General features: G+C 34.4%; 1 protein-coding gene across 1 annotated transcript; it reads right to left on the bottom strand.

Annotated features, from left to right (window-relative positions):
- Positions 1 to 921: 921 nt before the first annotated feature.
- On the bottom strand, positions 922 to 4,215 carry LOC143912302 (octopamine receptor-like). Its single transcript, XM_077431585.1, has 3 exons — positions 3,897 to 4,215; positions 1,286 to 1,514; positions 922 to 1,108 (listed from the first exon to the last, which is right to left on the bottom strand). Exons 1-3 carry the CDS (start codon positions 4,213 to 4,215, stop codon positions 922 to 924), a joined length of 735 nt encoding a protein of 244 aa, XP_077287711.1.
- Positions 4,216 to 11,998: the final 7,783 nt, after the last annotated feature.

Genomic DNA, 11,998 nt, shown 5'->3' with positions numbered 1-11,998 from the left:
TATGTATATGTTTTTTTTAATCGCGTGATTTTTCTATATCTTCGTGTTGTTAGGTCAATGTCTCAAAATCTGTCAATTTCCTGTTCAAAATGAATATTGGAATCTATAGTCGGGTATTTTATCTTTTATTTGTAGTACTTTTCAGCTTTTAAATCCCTCTAAGTAGTCGTCCAGTTCAAATCAAAAGTCAAAAGTACGTATTTTAATTTGGGATTTTTTCCCACTGTTAATAATATATTATATTGAGTATTTTCTATTGAAACATGTTTATTGGGATAGTTTTTTGGCCAAACTATTTTTTGTTTTCGTTTAAAATGGTTAATTGGAAGTGTGCTGAATTTTAAATCGGTAAAATTGCGAGCTAAAAGCCCGCACTAGTATTTACTCGTATTTACACTAATCTGAATTGAATTAATAGAGATAATATATTAAATTGTCTTTATATGAGAATTTAATAAAATTCCACTTAGAAAAATCATATTTCGACTATTATTGTGGATTACTAACAAAAAATCGTTTATTTTATCGAGGTAAGCCAGTTATCAATAGTCTGGGCATATGTAGATCTATAAGAAAAGTCATATCTCGTCTCTGAACCAAAAAAAAGTCGTCATTTGTCGAACAGTGTTATTAGTCGCCGGCGAATACATAGTGAAAAAGCTATGAACACGTACATATTGTCATATACATATATTGTATATGATAATACGTGTTCTGACTGTATTTTCATATACATATATATTGAAAACTCTTAGTAATGAGTAGATTCTTGGTGGTTGCCCGAGTTGAGTAACCAAGAGTAGCCATGAGCAACTACGCTTGGGCAACAAAGTCACAGGACAAGAGAAATGGTCTAAGGGAAAGGACTGTTCAAAAATGAATCAAAATAATACATAAATATTGACGATCATTAAAAATAGTTTAGCAAACCTTTGGTTTTCGAATAACTTCCGACGATAGCTGTCGATGCCTACGCGAAACAACTGATGATATTTTAAAGTATACAAATACCATTATCATCATAGGTATAAAAAATGATCCCATGGCTGAGAAAATCACATAACCCGGGCTTTGATTATAGTGGCAGTCCGCTTCCTGTTTGCTAGACCTATAAAAATTGGATTACACTGATTAGACACAAGAAATATGTATGTTACAATATTGTGTTTGTTGTCATCGATTATATATGGCACATTTCATCAGATCGTTTGCAAGTACATCGCTTCGCTTCTTATTAAATATAATAATCTCTGTAATAAGAAGCAATCAAGATGGAACAACTCACCAGCCTAAAATCGGGGGGCATGTTATTGCCAATGAAATTACCCAAACTGCAAATATCATCACGCCAGCAAGCTTCTTAGACCTTTTTTGTCGGGAATAGCGTAATGGTTGGGTCACTGCTAAATATCGGTCGATGCTTATTGCACATAAAGATAAAATGGATGCTGTACATAACAACACGTCCAACGTTATCCAAACATCGCAGACTCTTTCGCCAAGTTGCCACGATCCTAAAAATAAAATCGACAGAATATTTCATTTATTTTTATAAATCTGAAACATATCCAAAGGGAAACCGACATTTAAAATCGGTAAATAGCTATTATTCATTTCAATATTTTGTACTGAACAAATCCAGTTGGGAATCGTGTCGAATACTATGTAGTGTATTTGTAGTTCAAATACACACAATAAATTCTAGTACATTTTGAAGCGTGTGTCTGTGACACGTTAAGCTTTGATTTAAATTCAATTTAAATGCATGTAGCATATTCCGGTTTTAAGCGATGTAGCGAATTGAAAAAACCGCATGAAAGCGTTTTCGGTTCATAGAGTTTTTATGATAGGTCACGTTCAATTCTTTTGAAGAATGAAAATATTCATTCCGTTCACGTAACATACCGATAAAACTGCAAGCATTAAAAAAGACGTTAAAAAACTAAATATTTTCAACAAAGGGAATTCGTATGTGAAAATATAAGTATCGCGTAATTTAAAACATGGTCTTTTGAATGATTTTTTACTAAACAGTTTGAATGTATGAGTTTAATTTCGGTAAAGTTTGGGTCTTCGGAACTTTTGATGGTGTTTTAAAATGAAAAAAAAATGATTTCGTATATTTTTCTTGACTAGGTACATTAGTCGAAGATCGATAGCCGTCTATACCGGCATAATAGTAATAAAAACGAAGAACGTGATCAAAATGTGCAATTTAAATTCGGCGAGTAGTAAGATGTAAAGTAGGTCTGAGGCGATAAACGAGGTTGTCGTTTCTTTTACAAAGATTCCCCATTTTAATGGAATGTTAAAAGGGTTTGAAGGGACTTTGAAATGCGGGAAATTCACAAGTATCATCTCATAAATTGCCACCATGACAAAGGAGACATATCGTAAATCTTTCAACCGTCTGCACAAATATAATACATTTTTGTGATATTTCACCATATGAAATATCTATAAGGAGCGGATAGCTCAAGTAGCAAAAAAAAAAAATGTGGAAAATTATAGTCGTTCACCACGAATGACCTCATTTTGAACGGAAATAAAGTTATTTTACTTTGCTCATTGCGAGTCATAAATATGAAACATTTTGTGTGAAATAACGATATCGTAAATACGTGATTTTTGAGGCTCGAACGCGTTAAAGAAATACCGTGTGATTGATCCAACCTGAAAATATGATATAATATATGTACGAAGACGAACGAAGGAGAAATTGAGAACATAAAAAAAGGCTACCAAAGACAAGATATGATTGATGATAATATGTCTGTATATACAGCCTTTTTTCGAGTTCTAATATCCAATCAACATTATTTTTTGCCGTTAAAAAGAAATGGTGTACAACGGAAACACTTATTCATCCCTATATGTACTATGATAGATAAATAGATATTAGAAAGAGGCTTCATACAAATATTTCTAATCTTGCACACATAAATAGAGTACATTCAGTTCATTAGAAAGGCTCACAATTCGATATCCGATACTATACATAATATCGGATACAAAATATGTACGTAGATAATTTGACAAGATTTTGATCAAATAAATTTTTTTTTTTGCACTATCAAATTGTTTATTTTTCTCTCATTTTCCTTCTTTTCCTTGTATAAGACAATGGAATCCCTAAGGGATTCCTTTTTTTTGTGGACACAACACTATAATAGGCGGTATAAATGTTTGTCAAAAAGCGCCAGTGTAAGAAGATTAATGATTCAAAGTTTTCAATTTGAAAATAATGTTCATTTTTTTTAAATTTCTTATGTAGAGTAATGTTGTAGGTTATAGAAATATTGTTCAGAAGCAATTTATTTACTAACTTCAATGAAAAACATATATGTACATAAGTCGTTATGAAACGATAGGAGACGAAAACTTTCCAAGACATTCTCGTGTTTTTAGGTTTGATTTTTTTTCTTTGCACGAGATCAGATCGCATATTTAAATTTATAATCCGTAGTATGCGAGTATTTTAATATTTTTCCTTTTGATAAGTTCGATTGGAAAACTTATTTTTGAACGCATTGAATAAATTTAATATAATACACAATATGTGCATCCAAAGTTCGCAGTAGTTGGAAAAGTTCGATGCATAATTGAATATACAAGAAGAAAGTTTCAAAAAATAGGCAAGAAATATTTCTGAGACGCAACGAAAATAGATTTTGGTAAAATATTAAAATATATAATAATACTTCAATACTAAAATAATAACAAAATAAACTTCATATATTGTTACTACGTACGCGGTTAAAGTAAAAATAATAGATTACGTACATATGTAATAATAAAAAAATATATACTTCGTATAAAAAATAGCTCTGGGTTTTCCACGCGTAAAAAATAGACCTATAAATCTAATTTAAGGCTAACAAAATAAAATATCTCACCTGTGATTAGGGATGTTACCGCAGGTGGCATTACGAATAATCCTACAAGAAAATCGGCGACAGCCAAATTCGTGACGAAAAAATTAGTAATAGATCTCAATTTTTTTGTCGTGAAAACTGCCAGAACCACCAATGTATTTCCCGTGATAGTGCTGACAATGACAGCAGATAGAAAGATGATCATAAACAACCTTGATATCGTCAACGATATGATTTCCAATTGAGTCACGGTACTGGTAGAGTTGCATGATGCTGTATAGTTCAATATCGAATCGTTTATCGCCGTGTTATTACAGTCTATATCCAAGTAGATTTCCATCTTTGTCTCTATCGGCTCATATGTTGATCTGCCGACAAAAGGAGAGTAGTATTATATAGTATATATATGTACACATGTATGCATGTAAAGCTGGTTTTTCGAGAATTTTCCCGACAGCGTATAGAGGTGAATGTTCAGTAAAAATGGTGAGTCACGTATTTTGACATGAAAGTTGAGCTTATGGAAGTTTCAAAGATGCGGTTCGAAGTTGAGCAAGTCTCGAAATATTTCTTATCGCTAAAACTCACTTATGTTTTATATATTCAATTGTTACGATAAGAAATGCTGCAATGATGTGTGATGATTTATTAAACGTTACTTATTATGATAAAAGACTTCGAAATTTAAATTTATTTCATCCTAAGAACTTATATATTATAATTTAGTATCGAAATTAATTTTCTTAATAAGATGTCTTACTAATGTATAAAGCTCTTTAGTTTTGCATTAAAACTACAGAAGTTATATGAGTAACTTGTTTGTAACTCTTTGTGAATTAATTTTTACAAATTAAACATAATAACTTTTTAGTTCATTTATTTAAAAAAAATTTTTTAATATATAAAGCAAGCTGGTACTGTTAGGTACCGAATATATTATATGTATAATGTTATGTAATTTAAAAATATATACGTATATTTGTGTGTTGAATAAAATATATTAAAAAAAAGATAAAAAGGAAAGGATGTGTGTATGTACATATATATGTTTTTTTGTATGAAGTATGTAAATGTAGATATCAAAAAATAAATATCCCAATTATCAGAAGTTCATTTGTATGTGGACGGACGGCCAAGTCGCAGAGATGTATCTATTAACTAATATATGTTTGTTTTTTTAATTCAATTTTTAATTAATGTTTTTTTTCATTCCCTACTATGTTTCCTACTATGATCATTTTTTTTTGTAATTTTTTGTCTTATTTTTCTGCTTTTGCTTTTTGTTCTATGTATTAATTTTTATTTGTTTCGCCTCTCTTGTTTTCTTATGCAGGCCATTATGGCGCATTAGGTTCTTCCTGTAATGCCACAATGGTCCAAAATTATTAAAATAAAATATAAAATTGTAAAAATATTGATTTATGAGCCGGTATTCATAAACATGTGGGAGATCGCGTCTGACATACATATGGTTATTTGTACGCGAACGGCCAGGCGAGTAAAATGTGGGGTAAAACGAGGGGTAAAACGAGGGGGCAGCTTGGGGAGTGGGGTGGGGGAGGGGGAATAATAATCAGGTTGCCATTTTTGGTGGAACCGTTTCAACAATGAAATCAGATAAATTGGCAAACAAAAAAGAGAACGATCGATCTAGAGTCACATACATTATTCAAGTTATGGCCGGCAACACCGGGTCTGAAATTGAACCCAACACCCTTCAGTTAAAAGTATACGCTAAGAACCGATGTTGATGATTAATACGTCAAATACTCCCCCTCACCTTTCATCCCAAATACACTTTCAGACGACCGTTACAAGTTTACCCGACACATTGTTGTACCTACGTTGCAAATTGTGTTCGTGGTAGACATCATCATTTGATGGTTGTACCTCCTGTCCGTACAGTTCTTTATCAGATGGCCCGTACAGTTCTTTATCAGATGGATAAGAGCAATCCGACTTATTAATGAAATTGTTGCAGCCGTGCATAAATGTGATATTTTCCACCTAAGTGCGATTTGTCTGGTAGTCTGCGCTCATCACGATTTTCATAATTGATGCTGTGGTTGCAAGACATTTCCTATTGTGTATTCTATTATTTGATTTTTTTATATCTTTTTTTGTTTTCCTATGTTTTTTTTACATACTTTAAAACATGCGTAAAATGCAGCATCTCTAGTCCATATATGTATGTATGTACATGGTACACAGTCCCAAAAATCACCCCCTCGATTGTTTTCGGTGATATTTTATTCTTGTAATTAACCTTTCTCGACTCGGCGAATCCCATATTTGAAGAAATGTAGGAGAAACTTATGGGTTGCATATGGATATGCATACACGTGTGACCTCCCAAACATATGTATTTTGTACGTGCAACTACACCCGAATTTGGTTTGGGGAACAACAAAAAAAGGACGTGACGTCCCATAGTACTCGGTGTGTTTTCGCCCATAGATTCTTCCTGTAATTCCAGAATGGTTCAAAACTATAAATTAAATAAATAAATTCCACACGACGCTTTCAAAATATCGAATCACACATTCAACCATTCAACTCATACAACAACCCGTTATCAACAACATCAGTTATGAAATAAAAAATAATTTATATTTACAACAGTCGAATTTAATAAATAAGAGTGCTTTAATTAACATTATTGATGACCTTTGGGACATGAACTAAAATTGAGTTACATACAATCAGCAGTTCCTAATTACTCAACTGTGAACTACGGTTAGAATTTTCAGCATGTTACGGTATTTACTTTATAAATTCTCAATACGAAACAAACCAGTGATAGCCTTAAGCAGTGGTACTCAATCTACGGTTGTAGTTTTTAAATTGGAAAATCGTTGACTTTGAGCTACACCGATTTAAATATTAGGCCACGCTGGGAAACAGATTGAGCACTGCGGCACTAAAGTCACTTGATTTATTGCGCAAACACGAAAAGAAGCAGAGGAAAAAAATGTTTAGGTGATGATTAAAAAAACGTAAAGCGAAGGGGAAAAATGTACAGCGTACAGAGCGCATATTTTTACTCAAAGTGGTTGTATTGTGGAAATCTTGAAATAATGAATGAATTTCCAAATTTGAGTTAAGTTGTTTTTCTCGGATGGCGCGTACCACAGACTCGTCGACACGTAATGGCCATTTATCAAAAACCGTTTTCCGTAAGGAATTTCTCCGTTGAAAAATAACACGGTCAATTTATACAGGGTGCGTAACTCAAGTAAACTGCCGATTAAATGTAGAGACAAACAATGCGGTACATATAACAAAACACGCTGGAGATTCTCAGGCATCAAACGAAAAGAAAATAAATCAATATTATATGTATATGATGTGTTATTAGTGTTATTACATTATATGTTACGGTGATAGAATTTTAATTAAGGTTATGGATGTCGAAAGAGATTTACACGTGTTAACCACGCGTCTAGTATGTAGACTGTATTCGACGAAACTGAAATTAATTACAATACATGTGTATTGTATGTAGTTATTATAGACGTGAATATAACAAATAACCGCACTGTATGAAACGATTAATATGCAAGACTAATACTGAACAAAGTAATTGATGTATATTATATTATAATTACAATATATCATACATATTACATAAACGGGATTATTTTCTGTTGTTATTATTATTCTGAAAACACCAAGTTTATTTAATATTGATTATAACTAGTGTTTTTAAACTGAAAGTGGGAAGGTATGAAATTAGCAATGACCCAACCTGGGGAAAAGTTTCTTGGAACAAATAAAATAATCAATAAAAAACAACCTTGGATGACGGATGAAATTATACATTTAATGGAAGAACGTAGGAAACACAAAAATAATAATCCAACACAATATAAAAATATTCACCGCCAAATTCAAAGGAAAATTAAAGAAATCAAAGAAAAATGGATGGAAAATAAATGTGACGAAATCAAAAAATTACAAGAAAAAAACGATGAATTTAACGTACTTAAAAACTAAAAGAAGCAACAGGATCATTCAGAAAAATTGAAAAATGTAACGCGACGTTCTCCCCATAGTCCCATAGGGCAACACTCGCCCTTTATTTCGAGTGGCCACACAGAAAAGCGCGCGATATAGGCGCGCGCGCATCGAGAGCGACTCTCTTACCCGCCATCCATCGCCGAGGAAGGATCTCTCCTGTGCACGTTTCCACGGGGAGACGGGGCCCAGAGATCCGCCATCTTGCTGAAGAACCGCTGTGAGGTCAGCATCACTCCCTCCCAAGAGTTCCAGCCAACGTCCTCGTATTGCTCACGCCGTTTCCGGAGAAACATCAGACGCGAGTGGACCGGCCCGGATCGCAGAGCCAGTTGTCCCGACCACGAGGAAGCTGTTATCAACGAGACGATTTGCAGTCAGGAAACTCCCCAAATATATAAACAGTATCCCAAGGTTAATTCACGTTTCCCTATAACCCGACCCTGGAAGGACGACGTATCCGCCCTCTGGATCTCCCACCGCGAGATCTGTCTAAGCGCGCGTAAAACCGTTCGTTACAAAAATCATTTTAAATATAAATGAGAAGAAATCAGAATGGACTGAGTACATAAAATCGCTCTTTAAAGACAATAGAGAAACCGGAGGGCATATTGAAGATCCAGAAACGGGACCATATACATATATTGAAATCCGCAGTGGAACATGCTATAAAACTAGTAGAGTCGGAAAGCTACTGGACCGGATCTGATTTCTGCTGAATCCCTCAATTTATTGGACGACGATAACATAGAAGATCTCACAAAACCCTTCAATAAAATATATTTATCAAGCGAACTACCTAGCGATTCGTTACAATCCCTATGTGTCTCGTTGCCAAAAAAGAGTAACGCGAGGACGTGTAGCGACTTCAGAATAATTAGCCTAATGAGTCACACATTGAAGGTCCTACTAAGGATGATACAGGGCAGAATTTACTCACGGTGTGAAGAGGCGATTGGCAGAGAGCAGTTTGGGTTCAGACTTGGGTACGCGAAAGGCCCTTTTCTGCATGAAAACACTACTCCAAAGATGCAGAGAAGTCCGTAAACCTGTGTACATCTGCTTTATAGACTTTGAAAAGGCCTTTGACCGTGTCCAACACGCTCGCCTGATGGAAACTTTAAAAAATATTGGCCTGGATGACAGAGATGTCAGATTGCTATGAAATATTTATTGGAATCAGACTGCAGTAGTGCGAGTCGATGATCAATTCACTGATGAGATTCCTATAGAACGGGGCGTCAGACAAGGATATATCTTATCACCTACTCTTTTTAACACCTACACCGAATCCATCTTCCACGATGCTCTCCAAGAAGCGGAGGGTATCAAGGTGGGCGGCGAGACGATCACCAATATAAGATATGCTGATGACACGGCACTGGTCGCTAAAAATTTAGCGGTCCTGCAAAGATCTCTAGACCGTGTACATCAAGAAAGCAATCGAAGAGGTCTGAGCATAAATCTAAAGAAGACAAAATTTATGATAGTAGATAGAATGCAAACAGACACCGGTGATCTAACGTTGGATGGAGAGGTGTTAGAAAGAGTAAAAAGATTCAAATACCTGGGTACCTGGCTGAATGAAGAGATGGACCCAGATGAAGATCTTAGAATCCGCATCGAGATGGCTAGAACAGCATTTATCAAAATGAAGGCGGCGCTCACTAACAAGCATCTCAATCTTCGTAAGCGGTTACATAAGATTCGCGAAGAGCTACGCCTGGACAGTATTACTACACGGATGTGAGACGTGGACTCTGAAGACCAAGATGATCAGCCGCATCGAAGCTTTTGAGATGTGGGTCTATAGGCGTATGCTGAAGATTCCGTGGACCAAAAATATATCAAACGAAGCTGTCCTCGGCATGATGAGGAGAGGCAGGGAACTTGTTTCTGTCATCAAGCGAAAAAAGATAGAGTACCTCGGACACATGATACAGGGTCCAAAATACGAATTTCTCCGTTTGATAACCATGGGGAAAATAGAAGGAAAAAAATGGATTGGCAGGAAAAAGTTATCTTGGCTTCGAAACATGCGCATGTGGACCGATATGAGCGCCGAAGATCTGTTCCGATATCTTCAAATAATCGACGAGGTGGTCGCAAACGTCCGGATGCGGACAAGGCATTAAGAAGAAGAAGAAGTTTCTACCCGGCTTCGCTCGGTATTTGTCATACCGAGCTTCAACATGGTCAATCTAATAGTAAACATTTTATTAAATGTATTTGAATAGTTTTATTTTATTTGAATATTAATTTGTTTATTTATTAAATTGAACGTCTGCGAACCAAGAAAACATACATACAAAGTCTCATTCGAAATTATACATCAGATTGTCTTAACAAAGGTGATTCAATGATTCATTAGGAATTGCAGGATGGGCTTTAATTCTTTTTAGTTTTATTTATTGTAAGTTTTTCAACAGGTCTCTTTTCAAGAGAACATATCCTCTTTTTTCACATGTTCACAAAATGTTTATCTTTTTTTTTTTTTGATTAAGCCGATTTTGAAATATGTATTTTTTTTATATATACCGGGAAGACCTTACAGGTAAACCCCAATGCGCCTTCCTGGCCAATTACAAATTTACAAATTACAATTCAGCATTTTTTTTATATAAATCACTGAATTACGAGACACTGTAAAACTCGTAAATCAATGAGACATCTATTAATTTGTACACAAACTTATTTATTGTACATTAATTAATAACAAATTATAGGTGACAAATCGTATAGGAGGGATTTTTAGCCAATTTTTTTTCCGGGAACCGTTTCAACAATGAAATCAGAGAAAATTGGCAAACTCTGATAGGAAACGATCAACCTGAAGTCACAAATCCAGGTCTAACCAACAGCATACTCATTTTCATTCGAGGCTCGGGCCCAGGGATCAAACCCGCCACCTCTCAACGCTAAGCAGAAGCTTAAAGACCGAGCTATGGTCTAATTTTGTAATGATTAAGCAATTACGACTATTTTTTATAATAAAATAAGCATTTGTTTAATTTGGAGCGTTCGGGTTCAATGGATCCGTCGTTTCTTTACATATGACCATTGATTTTGTCTTTTTGATAATAATAGACAGACCCCATTTTTGACATGCTTGATCGATTGCGATCAATAACGATGTAGGTCTTCGGCACTCTCAGTCAATATTGCCGTATCATTAGCGAAACAAATATTATTTATAATTTCGGCGCCTATTCTTACTCCTATTTGACTATCAACTGCCTGGTAGAACACCATTTCCGAATACAGATTGAAGAGCATGGACGAAAATACAATACGCCTCGACGAATTTCTACTTTTTCGGTTTCCAAGTCTTCGAACAGACTTAAACGGTAGATTAATTCCAGTGTAGGCTCTTCAAAACGACGATATCCTTTGCATCTATCCCAGTTTGGTTTAGTGCATGGATTAATCTGTCAAGTTCCACTCTATTGAATGCAGTTTAAATCATCGATATTTATTTTTCTAAAAACTATTATATAATTTTTCAAAAGAAATCTTTTGATAAGAAGGCACAGAATATTTTTTTAAATCAATATTTTTTTTAGTTAATGTTACTTCGATACAATCTAATTTTTTTGAACGACTCTCAAATGTATGTATACATATGTATAAATATTAAATGCGATTGTTTATATAATATTCAGACCCAAATTCTTGCAGAGTGTTCTAAAGTTGTCTGATTAATGCACGTTTTCTTTTTTTTTTGAAAATTTTCTATGGAGCATATAATTCATGGAAAATTACGAGCTTTGTCTGTTCAGTTGGCTGCATCTCATACCTACTCGTGATAAAGCCACGGTACATACATACATAATTCAGCAATCAAATATTCAAGTCATATATATGAGAAGAATTCGAGACTGGAAAGGGTATCCTTACAGGTACTATCTATCTCAAATAATAAAACTGCTAGTACTTTAGCATAAATTTGACTCGACTTTAAATTTTTTAGTGAAAATTCATCATGATAAATGACGACAGTCGAAATTGCATCGCATTAGAACAACAGAAAAGTATAGGAACGTGGAATGTTTCATACATATGTATGTATGTATGTATGTACATAGAATGCCAGCACATTTTATAAT

Source organism: Arctopsyche grandis, chromosome 5, assembly GCF_051622035.1.
Source record: "Arctopsyche grandis isolate Sample6627 chromosome 5, ASM5162203v2, whole genome shotgun sequence".
In the NCBI taxonomy this organism is placed as follows: domain Eukaryota; kingdom Metazoa; phylum Arthropoda; class Insecta; order Trichoptera; family Hydropsychidae; genus Arctopsyche; species Arctopsyche grandis.
Note: the sequence above shows the minus strand (reverse complement) of the source record. Positions and strands in the feature narration are given on the sequence as shown.

What these genes read in the sequence shown, in the direction of transcription:
- LOC143912302 (XM_077431585.1), bottom strand. Translation starts at nt 4,215, where the DNA reads ATGGAAATCTACTTGGATATAGACTGTAATAACACGGCGATAAACGAT. An exon ending in GGTAACATCCCTAATCACAG is followed by an intron (nt 1,515 to 3,896) that starts GTGAGATATTTT and finishes TTTTATTTTTAG; the next exon opens with GATCGTGGCAACTTGGCGAA. An exon ending in TGCCCCCCGATTTTAGGCTG is followed by an intron (nt 1,109 to 1,285) that starts GTGAGTTGTTCC and finishes CAATTTTTATAG; the next exon opens with GTCTAGCAAACAGGAAGCGG.